The sequence below is a fragment of the Poecile atricapillus genome, chromosome 14 (genome assembly GCF_030490865.1).
Source record: "Poecile atricapillus isolate bPoeAtr1 chromosome 14, bPoeAtr1.hap1, whole genome shotgun sequence".
Classification (NCBI taxonomy): domain Eukaryota; kingdom Metazoa; phylum Chordata; class Aves; order Passeriformes; family Paridae; genus Poecile; species Poecile atricapillus.
Genome location: NC_081262.1, coordinates 1117329 through 1139368, shown reverse-complemented (window position 1 = coordinate 1139368; position 22040 = coordinate 1117329). Strand labels below are relative to the sequence as shown.

At 46.1% G+C, this 22040-nt stretch overlaps 1 protein-coding gene across 4 annotated transcripts; it reads left to right on the top strand.

The window, feature by feature from the left end:
• The first annotated feature begins 87 nt into the window (after positions 1-87).
• TELO2 (telomere maintenance 2) lies at positions 88-20922 on the top strand. 4 transcript variants are annotated; one of them, XM_058850192.1, is made up of 21 exons: positions 88-451; positions 899-1176; positions 1739-1807; positions 2982-3129; positions 3501-3603; positions 4360-4428; positions 5325-5466; positions 6725-6861; positions 7586-7674; positions 8891-9001; positions 9720-9805; positions 9939-10036; positions 12830-12946; positions 13895-13966; positions 14488-14658; positions 15366-15457; positions 16314-16413; positions 16915-16979; positions 17579-17694; positions 18912-18953; positions 20562-20671. In XM_058850192.1, exons 1-20 carry the CDS (start codon positions 117-119, stop codon positions 18944-18946), a joined length of 2433 nt encoding a protein of 810 aa, XP_058706175.1. In that variant the 5' UTR covers positions 88-116; the 3' UTR covers positions 18947-18953; positions 20562-20671. The 4 variants fall into 4 exon arrangements, with proteins under 4 accessions (XP_058706175.1, XP_058706174.1, XP_058706172.1 ...); XM_058850191.1 differs by lacking the exon at positions 18912-18953 and having other exon boundaries at positions 3506-3603; positions 4364-4428; positions 20562-20922; XM_058850189.1 differs by lacking the exon at positions 18912-18953 and having other exon boundaries at positions 8894-9001; positions 20562-20922.
• Positions 20923-22040: the final 1118 nt, after the last annotated feature.

The window sequence follows — 22040 nt, the reverse complement described above, 5'->3', positions numbered from 1 at the left end:
ATTGGCTGCCGCCGCTCATTGGCTGCCGCCGCTCATTCATTGGCTGCCGCCGCTCATTGGCTGCCGCCGCTCATTGGCTGCGGGAAGTGGGAGTGTTGCGCGCTCTCCTCAGCGCTATGGCGGCGGTAGCGGAGCGGCCGGGGCTCATTCTGGATCCGAGGCTGGAGCCCGTCCTGCGGGATGCTGTGGCGGCTCTGGGCCGGGCCGGGGCCGGGGCCGAGGCCGAGGCCGGGCTGGCGGCAGCGCTGGGCGCGGTGCGTGCCGCTCTGGCGGCGGCGGGCGGCCCAGCCGCCCTCGGGGAGCGAGAGCGGGCGCTGTTCGGCGCCTTCCTGCGCAGCCTGGCCCGGGCGCCTGGCGCGGCGCGGCCCGAGGGCGTGTGGCAGCGCTGCTTCCTGGAGGGCCCGCCCGGCCTTGTCTTCTGCGTCTTGCTGGAGTCCCTTGGCTCTGCAGGGTCAGTCCGCATCCCCGGGGCAGGCAGACGGGTGGAGATCCGCAGCGTTCATGGGCTGGGGTTCCCCAGGGCTGGTCTCGGCGCGCAGCAGGGATATCTGGGGGTGCCTTTCTTCTGGGCTGAAGTGCGCTGGGGGACGGAGATGTGGGTGAGCGCGGGTAGCCCTTGCCTCGCCCTGAAATGCCTTCAGACCCCACGCGATACTGTCCCGCTGAGTCACAGTTTTCAGTCATGGTTGTTGAAGGTCCTGAGTGTTTGGTGCTGAGGAAGCTGCAGATAAAAATAAATTAAAATCACTTTAATTAGATTTTTTTATTTTTTTTTATTTAATCCCGTGTAACAGAGCAGAGGCGTTTCAGTAGTAATACCACAACAGAAAAGCAGTAGCATGCAAATATTATTTTTGCTATTTAAAAGAGGCAAGAACTTACAGTTATTTTCTTCCAGCTCTGGTCTTGACCCGAGAGAGGTAGTCGGTGTCCTGGAGCAGTTCCTACAGGAAGGCCGGCTGTCAGCATTACTGTGGGAGGTCTGTCAGCAGCAGGCACAGGCAGGCTGCCCAGAGCTGCAGGATGTCCTGATCAACAAGATTGTGTGTTTACCTGAGCATGTGAGCAATAAACTCCAGGGGAAGAATCCACCAGTGTTCTTCCCACAGAACTACTTCCCTCTCCTGGGCGATGCAATTCTCCAGGTGCTAGAGAAGATCTCTGACTCTTTGCGGGGTAAGGCTGCAAGGATGACTGTACTGTAGGGTTGCGTTTTATGAAGAAGTGTTTTGTGCATAGCCCCATCGCTGCTGCTTGAAATACAGATGATTAGTCTTGCAGAGCCTCACATTTCTCCTTCAGATCATCCTAAAAGTGTAAAGTCCCAGGAATGAGGGAGGGAGCTGATGCCTTTTGGAATCCACTGAAAGCAGGAATCCTCCACGCAATTAAATGGCATCATCTGTTGCTAAAGCTTAGTTGTGACCACTTGGTGTGTGCTGAAGGAATTATTTGGGAGATATGAGTAGTACTGAATCAACCAGTGGCATTGCTACCAGTGCCATTGCATTAAAGTGGGACTGAGCTGCTTTAGCCTTCTGCCTATCGCTCTAACTAATACTGAGTGCTGGTTTGTGCCTGAAGGTAGATAGTGGAGGGAGGAAGAGATGATGCTTGAAGAGAAAAAGTTAATGTGTTTTCAGAATTCAGCACTTGTGGAAGTCTGTACCTCCTCCTGAAGGTTAATTGGAGGATGCTGGTGCCATACTTGTTTGAGCTCTTGTCTGTTTTGTTCCAGGTGGCTTGGACTGCTCCATCTCTTTTGTTTCTCATGTCCTGGGGAAGGTGTGCATTCATGGAAGGCAAAGTGAGTGTTTTACTATGCTCTTTTAGAGAGAGGGGAAGTGTTTTAGTATATTAGCATGGGAGGATGACTCTGATGATGATCAGTGGAGGGAGTGGGAGACCAGCGAGTTAATTTGGAGCTATTCTGACGTGGACTGTACAGGCTGCCCTCTGCTCTCTGAGGCTACTCAGCTGCATCTGGTAGATGTTGGTGTTTTTCTGCAAGTTTATATGAATGGGACCTGTTCTCTCAAAAACTGGTGGAGAGAACATCCTCATCAGGATGAGATTAGGGGTGGGCAGATTCTCATTCTGCTATTTGTAGTATGACTATTAAATGTTTTTTAGTGCTTTTCATGTCTGAAAGTGTTGTGAATATCAGTGTAAGTCCTTGCCCACATGCAGTAACCCTCTTGTGGGGACAGCCCAGGTCTGGCTTTGCTTAGAACTTCAGAGCCACTGAATGTAATAGTTAACAGGGCTGGGGAAGAAGAAGAAGAAGGAAGATTTTCTGGCTCTTTACTGTGATGAGGAATTCTGGCCAGTTCCTTAGGCTGCTTAGTGTGGTTCTTACCCGTCAGTTCTCCAGTTCTTATTTGAGCATGAACAAAGAAGAGCAACAGAGCTGGGGAAGGGTCTGAAGCACAGGTCTGATGAGGAGCAGATGAGGGGCTCAGCCTGGAGAAAAGAAGTCTCAGGGGGGACCTTCTCATTCCGCAGCTCCCTGATGGGAGGGTGCTGCCAGGTGGGGGTCAGGCTCTGCTCCCAGGGAACAAGGGACAGGACAAGAGGAAATGGCCTCAAACTGTGCTGGGGAGATTCAGATTAGACATTTAGGAAAACTTCTTTGTGGAAAGAGTGGTCAGGCATTGAAAAGGGTGCCCAGGGTAGTGGTGGAGTCGCTAAATCTGTGGATGGATTTAAAAGCCAGTGGATGTGGCATTTGGGGACATGATTTAGTGTTAGCCTTGGCAGTGCTGCATTATAGTTGGGCTCGATGGTCTTAGAGAGCTTTTCCAACCTAAATGATTCCATTATTCTGGTTGTATGTCTACTGCAGGAGCAATTTAGAACTGCAAACTGTACGTTGTATTTTTTCCATGTTGTGAAGATCTTGAAATTCTCAGGTCAGTCTCAGATGCCATTGTACCAGTCCTGCCCATCAGGGGTATTTACTGTTTTCTCTTGTGCTTCAGAGGAAATTCTGGGAGTTTTGGTGCCCTGCCTGACAGACCTCACCAAGTCAGACTGCATCTGGCAGAGGATATGCTGGCGGTTGGTGGAATGTGTGCCAGACCGCTGGATGGAAGCAGTGGTCCTTGGTTTTGTGCAGAGAGCACCCGGGTAAGAACTCTGCTTTCTCCCTGATTCACAGCGAAGGCAGGAATTGTCACAAATACATGCAGAATCGGTCTCTGAAAGGTGCTGTGTTTGTGTAGGTAATTTTTTACACTGCCATTTCCTAAAAGGCTCAAGGGATAATGTAGTTGATTGTTGTCTGTTAGGGAGAACCTACACCATTTCTTAAGTATCAACATCATGACATGCAGTGGAATAACAAGTGAAAGCTTTCTTTGCCATTACTGGCTCACTGTCTGAGTTTAGAGGTATTCTAGAGACTTGGCTGCAAATAGCTGCTCTCAGATTTTGTTATGATTAGGTGCAGCATGACAGCAATAACATGGATTCCTGATGTTTTGTTGTTGTCTTGTTAGGGCAGATGTCTTGTCCAGATTGCTGGGGAACCTGGTTGTGAAGAACAAGAAGGCTCAGTTTGTGGTGACACAGAAGATGCTGCTCTTGCAGTATGGTCACACGGTGAGGACTCTGGGGAACAGCAGTGTGGTAGTGACAGGTTTTCCCTGGTGCCAATGTGGTTTTTAGCTGAGTTCTTACTTTTCTGAGTAAGGTTTAACTCTTCATTCCAAAATGAACCCTCAGTCTCACCACATTTGTGGTTCAGCTGTTCACTGACAGCAGAGTGTAACAAGAGAGGGAGTGGTGAACAGTAGCTTTGAACTCATGGGATTCATGTGCTCTCCCAGGGTTAATGGTGATTAGCAGAATTACTGTACACCTCTGGAACCAAGTGATAATTTTCACAGAGTTTCAGAATTCTGGGGAGCTGAAGGCATTCAGTTATTTTAGAATCTGAAAGAGGAGGTTGAAACAGCCAGGATCCACCCTCAGGTGGATAAGAATTAGATCAAAGACATGAGATAAGGACTGTTGGGTTTCTTCCTGTGCACCTAAGTTTGTCACAGGATGTTAGGAACTGTACTGTGGCTTGTGATGCTGTTGTGATAGATGTTCTTTAGACTTCATGAGTTCTGTTTGCCTGGGACTGTGCTAGTTTTGTTGGTAAAATACTGTACTCTATTTCTGTCATGGTTTCATCACCTACTGCATATGTGGCTTGCTTGTTTTTAAAAATTTGTTTATTTTTCTGTCTCTGAATGTTGTCAACCAGTCCCTCAGAATGAAGTTTAATGTAGTAAATAAAAACAGACACTTGTCATTGCTGGATGACAGCTTTATGTACAGTTGGAGCAGGAGTTGTGGTTTTCCTTGCAGACAGAAGTGCTGCAGAACCTCCTTGGCTACCTGTCCCTGGATGGCCTCCGGCGCACGTTGTTGCTCAGAGTAAGGTTCACTGAGTTGCTGATGAGGTGTCTGATGGGGAACATTCTTGGCTGTGTGTGTCTAGGGGTGCACAGTTTTGGTGCTTCTCTCAGACTTTCTGATTGCTGTTCATGAGAGTGAGAGAAGCTCAGCCATATCACAAGTGAACTGTGATAAATGAATCAAAGTGTTCTGCACTTCTGGCATTAATTTTTCATATTAATTGGTATATTGTCTTCCAAGTAGCAAAACCTAGTGAGGCTTGGGTTCTGACAGTTGTCCCATGTCCTCTGTACTTCTCAGCTTACTCAGTCATCCTGTTTATGTGGCTGGGCACATGGCAACAAGTTGGTGGAGAGTTGTTTGTTTACCAAGTGGTTAATGTTTCAGAATCTCCCTCATGCACACTTTCCTCAGTGGGGATGGCAGATGTTTTTGCCTCTCCAAGTCAGCAGTGTGGTGAAACTTCTTCAAAATATGTATATCTGGAAATCCCTACTATTTTGCCAAATTATTATTTTTTCCACTGTTGACATATTCTAAAATGATCTGGAAGTACTGACAGGTATCCAAAATTGGACTAAACCCAGATAAAACCTTATAATATCGTACTGTTTTTTGCTAATAATACATGTGTCTTTGCATATAATATTTATTAAATTTCTAGGTTTATTTCTCCTTAATTTTTAAATTAAAATTACATTAATTAATTTAAATTTTAAATTAAAAAACCCATTATATGTAATAATATTTTAAATGAAAGTGTAGTTCTTGGGTGGCAAACACAGTAGATTTTGAGCCCTGAAGTACAAAATTTGTATTTTTTTTCTCTTTGGAGGGAGAATAAAAATGTGTTTAAAAAATTATCTCTGTATAGAAAAGATCCATTTCAGGCCAACCTGAGTTCTCTGATTTAGGTGCTGCAGGAGCTGTTGGAGACCTGGAGCAGCAGCAGTGCTGTGAAACACTCCACAGCTGAACAGCAGTTGTACATTAGCAAGGCCATCCTCATCTGCCTCTCCCACCTGAAGGAGCCTGAAATTGAGACCCACAGACAAGGTGAGGCTATGTGAGAAGAAGGGCTTAGATTTGTTTAGAAGAGAATCTTACTATGGGTAGAAAATACCTTGTTTTGATCTATGGATAAACGGAATTTTCCAGTTTTCACCTTGGCAAATGGGGTAACCTGCTGGAATCTTCTTTAGCATTGATATGATAGAATTCTAAGTGCATAGTTTGAACTTACGGAATTGAAGAAGGCCTATCTTTGCTTTAGGGTTCTTACCTGAGCAGTGGTTTAAAAACCCTGAAGTTTTGTCACAGGAAAACAAGGACTGACTCTAGGATTAGTGAGGGGAATGGTGTGATTTGTGATTCATAGGCTTACCCTTGGAGCATGGGTGCAGCTCCAGAGAGACAGAGAAGGTATCAGAGGGTAAAAAGCTGTTAGCTTGGTGTCTGACAGTCCATGAGCATTCCTCAGTGTGAAGTGAGCAGGTTAAGCACTGGCATGGACCTCCAGTTTTGTGCTCACACAGTGCATAGCACACTGGGGTCCTGGCCTAACATCTCTGTTTCTGTTGCAATAAAAAAAATAAATCTGTACAATGTCTAGAATTACTTGTGTGTGTATGTGTGTGTGTCTTTGACTTATGTGGGATGTGAAGGTTCACTTCAAGACTTGCTCATCTGTTTCAGTCTAGAATTAATTGTTCTTCAAGTGAATAAGTGACCTGATACGTATTACCAGTTCTGTAACCACTCAGTTTTTTGTCTGATAGCTGTTGAAAAGATAAGCTTTCTGAGATGAGGGAGGTCAGTCAAAGCCTGCCTGGTGAAGCCTGCAACCAGTATTCCCTAAGGGCTGAGAAATACTTGTGTTATCTGCCTGTTTGAACTTATCCAAAGTTAGGCAAATATCTGTCTCTATGTGATGTGTACTGGTCAGAACTTGTAAAGTCTTCAAAACATGACATTTATTTAAGTGTCTCTGAAGCTCTCTAAAACCAAACTAAAGATTGACTTAACTTGCCATCCTTTTTTGTTTCAGTGAAAACCAAAATATTGCAGATGTAGAATATATTGTAATGTTTTGTTGACTTTGTACCCTGTGGAAGGATATGGGTTTGCTGTGCTGGTACTGAAGGGCAGCACTGACACTGCGGGGAGGGAAGCCACAGTTCAGGGACCCTTTCTGTCCATTATTGGGTGGTGAGTGGGTAAAGCTGCCATCAGGGAAGCACATAAAGATGAGTGTTCGTTTCTGCCACTGTTTCAGAATTTCAGACATGCACTGTTTGCTGGTTGTTTGTTTCAGAGCTTCTGACAAGCATGATGGAGGGTGTGAAATGCCGCTTGGACAGCAGTCTGCCGCAACAACGGCGTCTGGGCATGGTGGTGGCAGAGAGCATCAGCTTGAAAATAAACACTGAAGGGCCTGTCCTGAAATTTGAGGTGAAGGTTTCAGTGAAATTTATGACTGGTCTGCTGGGCTTAGAGGAAGTAAAAACTTTAAACCGGATGATCCAAGTCATTATAGCACTTTTTTATCTGGAAATAAGGAGAGGCAGTCACACCTTCAAAAAGAGAGAATCTGTTTACAAAAAAAGCAATTGTATGTAATGGTCAGGTGTCTGAGAGTTACCTCAGGAGTGCAATCTGCTGGCAGAAGTTGGGATAAACTTGGTAATTAAAGTTTATCTTATTGCGTGAGGGAATCAGAATCCGAGGTGTGGGAGTTGAGAGGGAGCTTCAAATGTAAAGCAGTGGTGAGCGTTCAGTCTCTGACATGGTGGGAAGACCTGTTCTGAGCTGGGATTTTCAAGACTGACATGGAAATGCTTGCTCTCCTGTTTCCAGTACAATTTATGTGACTTACCTGATTAAATCACATTAATTCTTTAAAAGCCTGCCACATTCCTCCTGTCACATTGCCATTTATTAAATATTTGAAAGATGGAAATAACATTCAGACAAGATGTCATCAGGTGCTACTCTTAAATATAAAAGGACAAAGATTACAGCTGCCTGCAGCTGTCAGCACAGGGATTGAAACAGGATTGGTGAGGGTTCATCTGGTCATGATTTAGTCCATGTGCAGTATAAGGGTAAAATGTTGAATGCTGGGCATATTTGCAGTAAGTAATAGAGTGCAGCAACAGTTGTTCTGAATGTCTAGTATGAAGAAGATGATGAAACAAGAGAATTGAAGTTCCTTCTGGTGCAGACTCCATCATTCTGTAATGTCCCCAGCCTTCCAGATGATGAGTAAGTTATTGCTACTATTCATGCTGTCTTTTTGCTGTTCTCCATGCCTTTTCCCCTTTACACACAAGAACTATGTACAGTATTCAAGATGTTTTAGGTATTCTTAAACATCATAATACACTACCTTCTTACAATGTGATTTAATTGCATTGATAATTCAGTTGGTAGTTTGTATTAAAATTGCCTGTTGATAACTGCATGTAGTGAAACTGTCATGTAGGAGTCTTCTCTGACCTTGGGTAGAATCAAATGGGCATTTCTGTTTGCTTCTTGGAAATCTGGTATTTGTGCTGTATGCCCCCAGCCCATTTACCTGTGACAATAATCTGCTGTGTCTGTCACTCTAAAGACTGGCTCTTCAGTGCTCTTAACTTCCAGAGCATTTGCTGAGGCTCTTTGAAGCACTGTTTGATCAGCATAGGAGTGAAGCACATTACGTTATTAGCAGATGAAGCTGTCCAGCATTCCAGGGAAGTACAAAAGATTTATTGCTCCCATTTTAGGGGCACGATCAGCATAGACAGCTTTTGAGAGTCAGAGAGGTGAAAGGACGATGCCAAAGTCCACAGAAATAGGTAGAGACAGAAAAATATTCTCAATTACTGTATTCATCCTATGCAAGACCTAGCAATGGAAATTCAAGGCCAGCTTGGAAGGGACCTTAAAGCCCATTCAGTTTCACACCCTGCCATGGGCAGGGACACCTTCTATTAAGATCAGGTTGTTCAAAGCCCTGTCAAACCTGGCCTTGAACTTCTAGGGATCCAGGGGCAGCCACAGCTTCTCTGGGCACCCTGTGCCATGGCCTCACCATTATCACAGGAAAGAATTTCTTTCTATTATCTAATCTAAACCTACTTTCAGTTCAGTCTCATTCAGAGTTTCAAATCTGGTGCAAGTCTCTGTGATCTGGTTATTGGAGTCTTTCCTTAGTAGTCCTAAGTATTATGCAGGGAAACACAGCAAATTAGCCAGTTTATTTTTTTTTAATCCATTACTCTTCTGTTAGCAGATTATGCTTCTTTTCTCCCCTTACTCCATTCTCCTTCCCACTACTTTATTCTTTGTGTCTGCCCAGCTGGGTGTGAAACTGCAGCAGGAATAATTATCTGCTGTTCTGTTTGGGCAGCAAGGGTTGGTAGGGTGGTTGGTAGGGTAATATCTTCCTTGTAAGAGCTATTACTGTATCCATTTTAAAATTTCTTGTTTCTCACAGCAGGAGTGAGAAAGCAGGTGCTGCACTGCCATTGGTACCAGAGAGTAATGAGAAATCCCATGCAGCAGCCCCTGTGATGTCAAATGAGGAGTCAGACACTGAGTTTGACAGGTATGGGGCAAAAAACCAGGGAGGAAATGGAAAAAAAAAAGCAGATGTGGGGGGAAAGGATCTGTCAGTACTGCATTTCTTGGCGATTGTTGTGGTTTCCGACCTTGTTCAGCTGAGTGGTTTGCAGCAGAGCAGGGCTTTGCATAGGAAATTACACTAGTCAGTAAATTAGGCAATGCCTGTGTTGTGTGCAGCCACTATATTTGTTCTGTTTGACTTTGATATATATTTCCTGGAAATTGTGGATATATTTACCCATTTTAATAGTGGACCTGCTTTATTCTATCACTATATGAAAAAATACATATATATATATGTGTATATATATATATGTATATATATTTATATATGTATATATATATATATGTATATATATTTATATATGTGTGTATATATATATATATATATATATATATATATATTTCTGTAATGAGTCTCAAGAGTCAGTTTCTAGTCTCTTGGTCAGCTAACTCCTTCCTGTACTTGACCAGGAGGTCCAATTCCAGATTTGGTCACAGAACTATTCTTTCCCTAGAACTCCCAAGGATCCTTCTTAGGCCAGGGTTCAGCGGTGCTGCTGAGTGATACAGTGACACAATCCTGGAGTGATGGGGTTATGGCAGTGCATGCACTGTTCTTTTTTCTTTGTGTGGCTGTTTGGGGAAACCAAAATCATCTGCACCCCATAAAATAGCCCCTTCCTTTATTTCTTTTACAGTGATGATGACCTCATCCCTTATGACATGTCTGAGGATAAAGAGCTAAAAATTAAGGCTCCTGTGTATATCCGAGACTGTATTGAAGGTAGGAGAGTTTGGGCTGAGTCTTAATTTGTTTCTTACTGAGCTTGGGGAGAGTGAACTCTGTGTAGGAAGTTTGTATATGTACCCAAACACAGCCATTCTGTTAATAACTTTTGTTTGTCCTTTGATTTCAGTTCTGACTGGATCAAGAACTGAAGATGTGGACAAATGGGAAGCTACAGTCAAGGCCCTTGAGAGCTTGGTTCGGAAGAATCCAGCAGCAACAAGAGAGGTGAAGTATTATGATCTAGGTTACAAGAGGGCTGTAGTGCAGAGGGCCTATTCTTTTGCTGTCATGAGAAGACTAAACATGCTAGTGGAACAGAAGGCCAGGCTGATGTGTAGCTGGGTTAGAGGTACACATTCACAAGCTTTCAGCTTGGAACTAGAAGGAAATAGTTGCCTTGAAGGTGAAGCTATAGAGCACGGTGGAACAGAGAAGCAGCACAAGTGCAGGGGGCACCCTGCTGTCTCACAGCTCCAGTGCTCAAAATGAAAGATCCAACAAGTAGTGCTTGCCAGTGTGAGGAAGCTCCATGCTTTATGCTGGGCAGGAAAAACACTAGAAATGCAGATGACAAAGCAGCCATTTTGGATTTGAAATTGAAATTCAATTTAATTGTTATTCCCCAATGAAAACAGAGGCAAAATCAAACGAACTTTCCCTATTAGCTTGTAAAAGCATAATGTCTTGTGGAGGGAGTAACTGAATTGTACTGGTCAAGTGTTGCAGCCTGCAACCTCAGGATCTTGTCCAGGGAAGCAGCAGGGTTCTGGGGACCAGCATGAAACACCAACGAGACGGGCTCCCGTTCATGAAACCATTTATTCAGCATGAGAACAAACTCAGGTCCAGAACAGAGAGCCCCGAACAGAGGCACAGCAGGGGTTTTTGAGGGACAGAACCGAGGGTTTCCACCTTTGAGGGTGGAGTTCAGGGTCAGGGACCATTAGAAACACACCAAGGGAGAACCCCCCAGGGACTCAAACCCAATCAGAACTCCTGGGCCGCCCTTCACAAGGGGTTTGGGGTGGGACAATGTAACTCTTTGTCTCCCTGAGGCCGCTGCAACATCTGCTCCTTTTTTTTTTTTTTTTTTTTTTTCAAATTTTAATTAGGAGCTTAAAACGTTTCCAAACATACACCTTAAAATCTCACCTCTTCCACAGAGCACCCACTTTGCTTTGTGGGACACCAATAGCTCAATAACAAAACACATTAAGCAAACAGAAAAAACAAAATTGAAAACAAACACTTAAATCTCGGACTACGCCGGGCAAATTAAACGGTGATGGTACTTAATACAAACATAATGGTTTTTTAGTTCAGTCTCTTCCACTTTAGGATTCTCTGTTAGGAAGGGTGCAGCTCTTAGATCTCCTCTTACGAGGGGCAGAATTCTTCGATCTCCAGCTTCGGCTCCGGCTCCCATGTGGGTGTCGCCCTTTAGATGATCTCAGTGTGACACTGGCTTTGGGAGCTCGGTTACAGTTTCGATTTCCCCGGAGGAGGTGTTGCCCACCATGGAACAGGCACAGCCCCCAGGGGTGGAGCACCGAACAAAGGGATGGGGCCAAGCAGGAGTTACTGGGAGGTTCGGGAAGGGAAGGTTTGGGGCCGGAAAAGAAGGAGCAAGGCGGGAAACAAGGGATCCCAGACCGCGTGGCCGGCGCCATCTTGGGATGGGGAGGGGGGTCCGGGACAGACTTTCCCGGACAGGGAACGGGGAATATGGAGAGACAGGGGGTAAAGGAGGACACGGAACGGCGGGCAGACGGCAGCAACCCCGAGCCATCTTGGCTTTTTTCACCCTTTGTCCTGCCCTTAGGAACAGAGGAAAGGGGAAGGTACAGGGAGGTATACACCAAAAAAAAAAAAAGGAACTTCACAGAAGACAGAAACAGTCCACCGGAAGATCCATACCGTCCATAATCGTCCATAATGTTAATCGTCCATAATGTTGATATCGTCCATAGTGTTGATATCGTCCATAATCGTCCATAATACGTCTCGTTGGGTGATGTTAGGTGCTTGTCCCAGCGTCTGGTCTCGGCTCCCACACCTCCGTAATCCCTTTACTTCCCCCATGCCCGAGGCACTCCCAACCCAGTCTCCCTGCCAGGTACTCTCGAGTCCTCCTTTCCAAGGCGGGGGTCTCGCCGGCTCTCAAGCCATCAGCCGGGGACTTACGAGGTGTCCATGGAGCCGCTCCTGCTGTTCTCCTGGATGCCACGCATTCTCTCACCATTTGTTGCAGCCTGCAACCTCAGGATCTTGTCCAGGGAAGCAGCAGGGTTCTGGGGACCAGCATGAAACACCAACGAGACGGGCTCCCGTTCATGAAACCATTTATTCAGCATGAGAACAAACTCAGGTCCAGAACAGAGAGCCCCGAACAGAGGCACAGCAGGGGTTTTTGAGGGACAGAACCGAGGGTTTCCACCTTTGAGGGTGGAGTTCAGGGTCAGGGACCATTAGAAACACACCAAGGGAGAACCCCCCAGGGACTCAAACCCAATCAGAACTCCTGGGCCGCCCTTCACAAGGGGTTTGGGGTGGGACAATGTAACTCTTTGTCTCCCTGAGGCCGCTGCAACAGTCAAGATGTAAAGCTAAGGGGAGAGGAACCTAGGACAAGGTGACTGCGAAGAGTGCTTACCACTATCTGCTAGTGAACACTTGAAAGTGTCAGAGACACCAGCTGAGAAAGAGAAAGCTGTGCTATTGTAGCCTTTAACCCATTGGTTACAGTGACAATTTATTCTGTGTCATGATGTCACTTCTCCAAAAAGCCCAAGTGAAATGTGGACGGAGAATTGGCAGATGGAGGATCTGTTCAGGGCTTTGAGAAATAAGTCTGATGGCGTTTGGCTTAGTGTGTTTTCTCTGCCTCCTAAGGAATAGACATGCCTAAACAGAATACCTCCTTGTCTTTGTTTAAACATTAGAGTAGTCCATAATTCCTATGAAGAAAAAACCCAAACACCATCAGGGTTTTGATTCCTTTTTTCGTATTTTGAGCAGGTTAGTGTGGAGCTGGCAAAAATCTTACTGCATCTGGAGGAAAAGACCTGCATTGAAGGCTTCGTGGAGCTCCGTCAAAGAGCTCAAGTAGCTGTTTTAACCACAGACCCAATACCTGTGAGTTCCTCCTACTACTTTCCTTTTTCCAGTTGAGGCACAGGCAAATATTGAAGCAGCTGGAGTCTCTTTCTCATTTGATAGAGGGAGCTGTCAGTGTGATAAAACAGATAGTTCAGGTCTAACAACATTTATGCTTCTGAAGAATCTGCAAGGAATGACTGAACCAATAGGAAAAGGAAAACCGTGTCAGACTGGAGGAACTGTTTGGAGGCTGTTGGTTTGAGTGTGCCTGACAAGGCAGATCAGATAAGGACTTCCACTGAAGGGTTTCACATAGAGGGAAGCTGAGGCAGAAAGGGCTTCTACAAAGACCTGACTGGTGACTGTAATCAGGGAATCACAGACTGGTTTGGGTGGGAAAGGACCTTTAAAGCCCATTTGATTCCAAGCCCCTGCCATGGTAGGGACACCTTCCGCTGTCCCAGGTTGCTAAAAGCCCTGTCCAGCCTGGCCTTGGACATTTCCAGGGATCCAGGGGCAGCCACAGCTTCTCTGGGCACCCTGTGCCAGGACCTCCCCACCCTCACAGGGAACAATTCCTTCCTAATATCCAGTCTATCTCTGTCTATATCCTCTGCCAGTTTATCACCTTTATTCTTCATGCTAACCAGGCCCCAGTAAAAAGCCTCCCTCTAATGCTCTTTAAGTACTGAAAGACCACAGTGAGGTCTCCTAGCTGCTGTAGTAGTTGTTTGGGTACCTCTGCATAGGAGGGAGAGAAGAGTGACACAGTCTCGTATGTCATTTAGTTCTTCTGGGGGAGAATCTAGAAGTGGAAGTGTCTGAATGTCCTATTTACACTGCATGTTTCTTCCCTTCTTTTGAAGGCTTGCTGTTACCTAACAGAACCTAGCAGAACCTATGCAATTAAATGTTTTTAGAGTTAATGAGAAGGCTGTTTCTAGCCTGGGTCTCTGTTGATTGTACCCTATTTTTTCTGTACAGGTTGCAAAGTACCTGACCTCCCAGTTCTACTCTCTGAACTACAGTCTCCGTCAGCGCATGGACATCCTTGATGTGAGTGCTCTCACTTCCCACTTTCCTTCTGTCTGTTGCACTAGTGCTGAGGTGTAGTGGGATTATCTTTTATTCCTCATGGGAGAAGGCAGAGGCATGGGAATCTCTTACACTACTATTTGTGTCTGGCATTTTCCTCTTGTTCACCCTGCTACACTCCATCACACAAGGATCCCTCCCCACAGAATGCAGAGGATGTGTTGGGCATTTGCCTGGGAGAAGCCACTGTTTACTTTCACATCATCAGTCTGTTTTATCTTTCCTTTCTGAAGTACATCGATCAGTCTGTGACTGCTTTCACACTTGTGTCTGAAGAAGGAGCCACTGCTCTGTTTCAGTGACCAAGTGCTTGGTCAGTACCTCAGAGCCAAGTGGCTGTTGGAGGTCAGTTTCCTGCTGTTCTTCACTCTAAAACTGTTGTGCCTTTCTGCCTTATTGCTCCTGTCAGTTTGGATGCAGGTGACATTGTTGTTCCCTAGGGATTACCCATTTTTAACTGAACCTCTCTCTGTTTTATCTAGGTATTGGTTTTGGCAGCTCAGGAACTGTCCTGTCCCAAGTTCCTTGGAAAGACCAAGCATTCTGGTGCCCAAAAGCCTTGTATCCAGCTCCTTCAGGGAAGTGACAGCTCTAAGGGCTGGAGAAGAGTTGTTGATGAGAGGATCAAAAACAAGACTCGGAGATTAGATAAGGTGAGGCCAGAAGCAAACTAATGTCAAATCCACCAAAAATAGGGACACTTGGAGTTGCTGTAAATTCTGTATGGCAAGAGCAAAATGTCTGTGAAAGTGGACCCAATCCAAAGGAAAGTCAGATAAATATATATTTGAATTACAGAGTCTGAGTTTTTTGGTGCAGGGTACCAACTCCTATAGTCCTCTCCCTGCAGGGAGAGGAAGATAAACCTGAAATTCCTTACCTGGCTTTGAGGGATATTTGTTGTTCTGTGCTTGTTCTGAGCTTGTGTGGCCACTGCAGGGAGCTGTGACTGTGCCTCACTGATACCAGGGCCTCCATCAGACTAGCTGCCTCTGGACTACACTGTCTCAGCCTTCCTATTTTCCAGGGAGATAAATTGATGCCAGTTTTCTAATTTCCAGAATTTCGCTGTGGTTCAGCCTGGAGAGTTTGCCTTCCAAAACTCCTTTATCCCTTGCATGTCCTTGTTCCTTATATTTAACTGAGTAGTACTGAGGCATATTGTATTGAAATGTTTAGATGTGGAGAAGATCTGAAGTGGGAAGTGAGCAATCCAGTTGGGAAACTGGTAGCCATAGGTGTACAAGCAATGGTTGACAATGGGCTGGCTGCAAGGAATCTGTGGTCTTGATGGTGTCCAGTGAAGTGGAAGAGCTGGGTGATGTATCTTGTGCCTAGATTTCATTTTTCTCTTGGACAGGGTCAGTGTCACGTGGAACTGGCTTCCCGCCCAAACGAGTTCAATTCTGTTGCTGGGTATTTCTTTTTCCCATTGATTCAGCATTTCGACAGGTGAGTGTGAACACCTTAGGATGTGGGATGTGGGCGTGGTAACTGCCAGAGTGAACCTTTCTGCTTGTCCTGCTTGCCTCAGAGGAGTAGGCTACATACAGCCCAAGAGCTGTACAGGAGCCCAGTGACACCACATTGACATTTGGGTCCTTCACAAAGCTTGGGGAGGAGAGGGTTGTGGTCTCTTGGACTTACCCTTTGAGGTCTTGTGGGGCAGGAGTATGTAGGACACTGCAGAAGTGAAGATCCATCAGCAAGTACACAGGCAAGTAATTCTGGCAGTACCACACCAGTTGTCTTAGCTGAGCCTCTTCTGTGGGAAATTCACACAAACCACAGAGCTCAGACTGCAATCATGAGCCAAAGTTAACTCTGCCTCAGGTTGGGCCTATAACCTGCACTGGTCTTTGAGGCCACAGGATAGGACACAGGACACAGTTTATTGTAAGTCCCTTAAGTCTTTGCAAAGCTAAGGAAGGCTGAGTAATCAGTTCCATCATAACCAAGATTACTGTAATACCAGTTGTAATGGTATGGCATTGGGGGCAGCTTTTGCCTATAGGTCTTTCTAAGTAAAGCTTGTTGGTAGAATGTGTGATACCTGCTATACGAGTATGCGAGTAGAGGATCTTGCTCTGCGAGGTACTGGTCTGGGAAAAAAAGGTGAGAGCAAACAACTCTCATCTCTTTTAACCCAGTAGTGCCTGTTATTATAGGGATTATAATGTTACAGTGACTGTTGTTGTAGGGATTCAGGCTTTTGGGGACAATTCCTCCTGCATAACTTCCTGACTGTTCCAAAGAGGCACTGATCAGCCTTCTCACTGCTCCACAATTCTGTGTCTTGTACTTGCAGGCCTTTAACAACATTTGATCTTCTGGGAGAAGATCACTTAGTCCTTGGAAGACTGGCCCACACTTTAGCAATCCTGATGTACTTGGCTGTCAACACTGTGGTAAGGAAGGGCAGAGAGTAGGGGTGACTTCCAGCCTGGGAAGTTGAGGTGCCTTCTGAAACAGCTGTGTACTTCAGGGCCTGATGCACTCAGACTGGCCGCAAGTTGGAGTTGAATGGGCTGAGAAGTTGTGAAATGGGCTGGGAAGAAGTGTCAGAAAAGAGACATGGGATTCAAGCCACCCCTGCACTACCTTTTGCTTGTTGTCAGCTTTGGGGGGGTTGTGCACATTATTTCTCTTTACTGCCAGAGTTTCCCCATCTGTAAAATAAATTCAGTTGTAGCACTGATGTTAACCTTTGTTCAAGCATTTGGACAATGCTCCCAGGCACATGATGGGATTGTTGGGGTGTCTTGTGCAGGGCTGGAGTTGGATTCATGACCCTTGTGGGTCCTTTCCAGCTCAGGACTGCTCATTTAATGAGCAGTATGTCTCAAGGCCCAGCTCTACAGGGCAACGTGGATGGTGTTCAGTGGTGCTGTCACAATCCTCTTTTACAGGCAGTGACAGCAATGGGAAAGGCACTGCTGGAGTTTGTTTGGGCGCTGCGTTTCCACACAGACTCGTGAGTTACTGTAGTTGTATGCTCTCATTTTTAAAGATCAGCTGTGAACCAGCCTCCAGTCGTGGTTTGTCTTTGTTCAAGATGAGCATCTGGCACAGTGTCAGTGACTTAATGCATTTACTTTGTGTTTTCTTCTAGCTGTGTGTTCTTATGATTGAGTTTAATGCCAGCCCAACATATGAACTTGACTGGTGTCTTCTAATGTGGCAGTACAGCCATTACCTATAGAAAGGTTGACAAATTTCCTGACCACCTATCTATGTGATAGTTACATCTGTTTACTCAGGGAGCTCAGAAAACTTTAGATTCAATTCCAGCATTCAGTCTTGGAAAGGAATTAAGACATGTAGCCAAAAGTCTGTAAACATCCAGTTTCTGTTTTGCTCTCTGATGTGTCCAGGACTCTGAATTGTGCTAGACGCCTGTGCACAGCATGGCAGGGGCTCTGTATGTGGGGCACACTGCAAGATTACACCCCTAAGCAGCAGGAATATGGCAAAAGTCATCATGTCATTTGAAACTGGAGAGCCCCTGAGGTGAGGAAATCAATGCAGAGCATAAAGCTGCAGGCTCTTAACCAGTTCAGTCCTTCTCTACAGGTATGTGCGCCAGGGCCTTTTGTCCTGTATCTCCTCCCTGCTCCTCAGCGTCCCTACAGAACGGATTCTGGCAGACATGACAGAGGAGCTGTTGGAGACTCAGTCCTGGCTGGGAGGTAAGACATGGTGGGGTATATCAGTGCTTTTCTGGTTAGTGGTGCAGTCTTTGTGCAGCACCTCTTTAATTGTGATGGCAGCAGTGATGTCCTGGCATTGTGCTCCAGAGATCTGCATGATCAACAAGTAGAGCACCATGTGTTCTGTAGGGATGCAGCACTGGGGTACCTGAGACATAAGCCAAGAACTGTGTATGGCATTACACACTGTGACTGTCCTCACAGGCCACCCAGAAAAATCCCCAAAGATAGTCTGTGCCCCCTTTCTCTGTCTGAGCAGCCACCCACCCACCTCATGAAGCTGCAGGAAGTGTTGTCACGTTGCTTGTTACACCCAGGCAGTGACTTTGGCCAGCAGTAACACACAAAGTTTGTACAGCCTGTTTACAGCATGTGTTCATGAGGGGGGTGTTAGAGCTAAAAACAGGAGGAAGAGGAGCATGGCCTAGTCTCTAGTTTGCTATTGTCAATGGAAAGAAAAAGCTACAAAAGACAGCAAATCACTTTGAATGGTATACTCAGCACACCATATGCCAACATAAGCTGTGTCTGTGGGTTCTGGCAGGCTGGGGCTGCACAGATCAGGCTCCTCAGGTACTGCACTGAGCTGGAGAGAAAACAACTAATGCTGAAGCCTTCACTGTGTTCTGAGGGCAATTCTTGTGATTCTCTGGTCTGATTTCCTTCACCATTCTCACTCTCGGTGAGTCGCTTCCCACAGGGAGCAAGCAGGAAGCAACACTGACCCAGCTGGCCTCTGATCCTGGCAGGTTGGGGTGCTCTGTGCCCTTTGAAAGGAAGAGAGCTGCCATGTCGGGCCAAAGACTTCACTTTTCCCATGACACGATGTGCTCTCAGGAATTTGCTTGTTTCTGCATTTAACACTGCTGTTACCAAGTGAAGCCTTTCAGGAATATATTTCCAGCATGAGGGTTTGCATAGTCTGTTTCTAATGAGTTATTTTGGGGAGGAAGGAGGAGGATGACCAAGATAGTAGAATCTTCTCATGCTTGTAGGTAGTGTAATAGCTGTCTTTTCATCTAGTGCTTTTGCATGAAAGCTGCATGGTTATTCCTGTGGAAATGAGAGCAGGGTAAGATAACTGTTGTGGGTATACCAGAGAAAGGAAAACTGCTGTGCCTTTGCTATTTATTGCAAGGCTGTTGGGGAAACAGTTGCACAGGGGAGGTACTGAGCCGTTCCTGCTTCTCCAACAGGTCATCTGGCACTAGAGACCTGCTTCTGTGACTGAATCACAGGTCTGAGCTCATGGACTTGGCTGTTGCTTCATGACTCTTCCAGACAAGATTTGCAAGAGGTGTCATGTATTAGCTGTGCTGTAGCTGGGAATGACAAACTGTCCTGCATGGGAGCCTTGACTACTATGCCTTTTAGCCACTCTGGGTTTCAGCTTAAAGCATCTGTATTTCTTCTGCCATGGCCAAAGCACAGTGATGAACAGTGAGATAGGAGATGTTAAGATGAAGTGCTCAGTAGAAATCCACAGACCTCTTTCAGTTCATTGTTACATCAGGACCTCTGCAAACTGCTGTAGTGTGTCCTATGATTGACTGTTGTCCATTCAACCTGTTGGCTGCAGCCCTGGCACTGTCTGCTTACTGGATGCTTTGGGACATATTAGCTACAGAGAAAGGCGAGAATCCACTTTGGAGTTGTCCATCATTGCCCTTAGTTGCCATGCTGGACTTGCTGTTGAGCAGCCTGATACTTCCCAGGGGAGGGAGGGAGTACCTAAACACTTCTAGGAAATGGTCCCTTTGATTCCTCAGCAGCTGCCTTTGAGGGAATTCCCCATCCCTTGCAAGTGCTGTGCAGCTATGTCATGGGTAAGTGTGGTTTGTGTCAGGACCAACAGGACACTGGTGCCTTGTGCCTCCCATGCAGTGCCAGCAGTGCCAAGTCCATGCTCATGGAACGAAAACAGCACCAACAGCACTCTGAGCTTTTGAGCTTGTTCCAATCTGCCTTGTAACCTCCCTTTTTGCCTTCTGCAGAGGGAGTATGGAAGCACTAGGGTGCAGCTCTCCCTGCACTATAAATAGCCCTGCTTCAGTGACATGAGTCATGTGTTTGGGCTGACAGTGCTGGGCTCCCAGCACACTGCTCGTGCGTACAGGATATCCTCACACAGGCTCCCTGCTCTTCCAGGCTCCCCTGCTCAGACATCCTGCATGCATCCTGGTTGTTACTTTGCAGGCCCATTAAGGGCCCCTGGAATAACAGCTGCTGGGAACAGCCTCACACTCCCCTTATGTGCTGTGGGAAGTGTGGAACTCATTTATCAGAAGACTGGTCTCTGAGAGTGAAGAATATGCTGAATTTTGAGGCCTGTCTCCTCCTTTCCCCATTGGAATGGCATCATGACCCCAAATTCAGGAAAGAGCACTGACCATTTTAGATTGCAGGAATGGCAGAGTGGAGACTTAAGACTTTGGACAAAGTGTATTTCTGGCTGCAGACTTCATTCACACTTGTAGCTTATCTGTACAAAGCTTTTGTGTAGGTCAGGGTGACAAGTACAAATTCTGGCACGGAGATAATCCCATGGGATCCAAGGTCAGACAGTTTCTCTAGTGTTTCAGACCAACTGACTATTTGTTTCTCATAGAAGACTGGAGCACTACCCCATGTGGCAATCAGGACTTGGCTGAACTCATGCTGCTCTACATGACCAAGTTCATGCATCTCTGCCTTCTGGCTTAATGCAGTTCCTGCAAGTGCTGATGTCTAGCCCAGCTGTAGGTGCAAACACTGTTGTTTAGCTCTGTGATTGTCAGTAAAACAGTGAGAAGTGTTAAGGGCACTTTTTCCCATTTTCCAAGTAACAGTGGCTGTTTATTTTGCAGATGTGATGGAGAAAGACCCTGATGGGGACTGCAGAAGGCTGGCCCTGCAGAACTTGCTGCTAATGGAGAACCTGAAAAAGAAACTTGAAGTTGTTCCTTCCTAGCTGAAGGGTAACAAAAATGACCTTTACCTTGTGCTCTTGACAGCTGGATGTAGTTGGGCACTGCTAGGGCCTCTTCAGCAGTCACCTGGCTGGAGGAGAGGAAGAAGGGGGAAGGGTGCTGAGCTGTAAGCCAGTGAGACTGACTTGACATCTGGACTTTGTAGTGGAGGCCAATTGAGTGAGCTCTGGGTATCCGGTACAGCGTGTACAGATGCAGGAAGGTAGGCGAGTGCTGCCATCCTCCCGCACCCCCACCCCCCACCCCAGCTATTTATAACCTTGGCAGGTCTGAGCACTTGGCTAAAAATACAGAGGAGATCTCACAGAGCCTTCTTGTCAGAAAAACAGGAGGGCTGGGGAGGGCCACTTGCCCCTTACAAAGGCTCCCACATTCCTGTGCAGCTGGAGTTTGGGGGACCAGCTGTTGGTCTGCTGCTGAAAAAGGTGTACGGCATGGTGTATGGCAGTGTTGATTCCATGGTGTATGGAATGGCAATGCTGATGGGATGCAAGCACTGGATAACTACACTGAAGTGCTGAAAGTGTGCCAAACTTTAAAGGCCTGAGCTAGAGCTGGGCTGTGGTTAGGAAGGAATAAGACAGGGAATTCTTTTTGTATAATCTTAGTACAGCAGTTCCTACTAAAGAGTAAATTATTTTCAGATTTTGACCTTAAAATCTCCCCAACCTTTCTTCCCTGAAAGCAATTTAGAAACTTCATGTTCACCCCAAGTTTTGAAGCAAGTCACAAAACATGAAGAAAAATCATTCTAAGTGTAAGGGCTGGTTGGTAAGAAACGTGACCTGATAACTACCCTTGGCAGGGTGACAGGCAGAGAGGTGACCAGAACCTTGGTTGTTACATTGAGCTTCACTTTTCTCAGTCCTGCTTGTGCCAGGGAAGAAATTGGCCTCCAAAAATGTGACTAGTACAGAGTGGCTTGATGAACTGGTGTTTAGAGAAGGAGCTTCGCAGTAAGAGAGAAGCTTCACTCGCTCAGAGTGACCCAGCTCGAGCAGGGGTTGGACCAGGGGACATCCAGGATCCCTTCCAACCCAGGTGTTCTGTGACTCTGAGTTTTACCCCAGATGTCTGTAAGTGGTTGCTCTACCCCACGTGACCCTCTGATGTATTTAAACACAGAAGCTTTTGCTGGGGAAGCTCTGCCTTCAGCCTGCAGGAGTAGGTAGTTTGACTTTTAACCAAGCTCCTACCCATATATGGGGATTGTTTTCAGAAGGTCTCAATTCTTGGGAATCAAAGATCTGCACCATACAGATCAGAGTTGTACTTGAAAGACAACTCACAGTTTCCACCTCAAGTTATGCAGTTCTTCTGTACTGAGAAAAAAATGATGCAGTTCCTACTGTTTTT

Coding starts and splice junctions, on each gene's coding strand:
- TELO2 (XM_058850188.1), top strand. CDS start 117: ATGGCGGCGGTAGCGGAGCGGCCGGGGCTCATTCTGGATCCGAGGCTG. Junction 13,967..14,487: donor AGCGCATGGACATCCTTGAT/GTGAGTGCTCTC, acceptor TGTTTTATCTAG/GTATTGGTTTTGGCAGCTCA. Junction 16,980..17,578: donor CTGCGTTTCCACACAGACTC/GTGAGTTACTGT, acceptor CCTTCTCTACAG/GTATGTGCGCCAGGGCCTTT.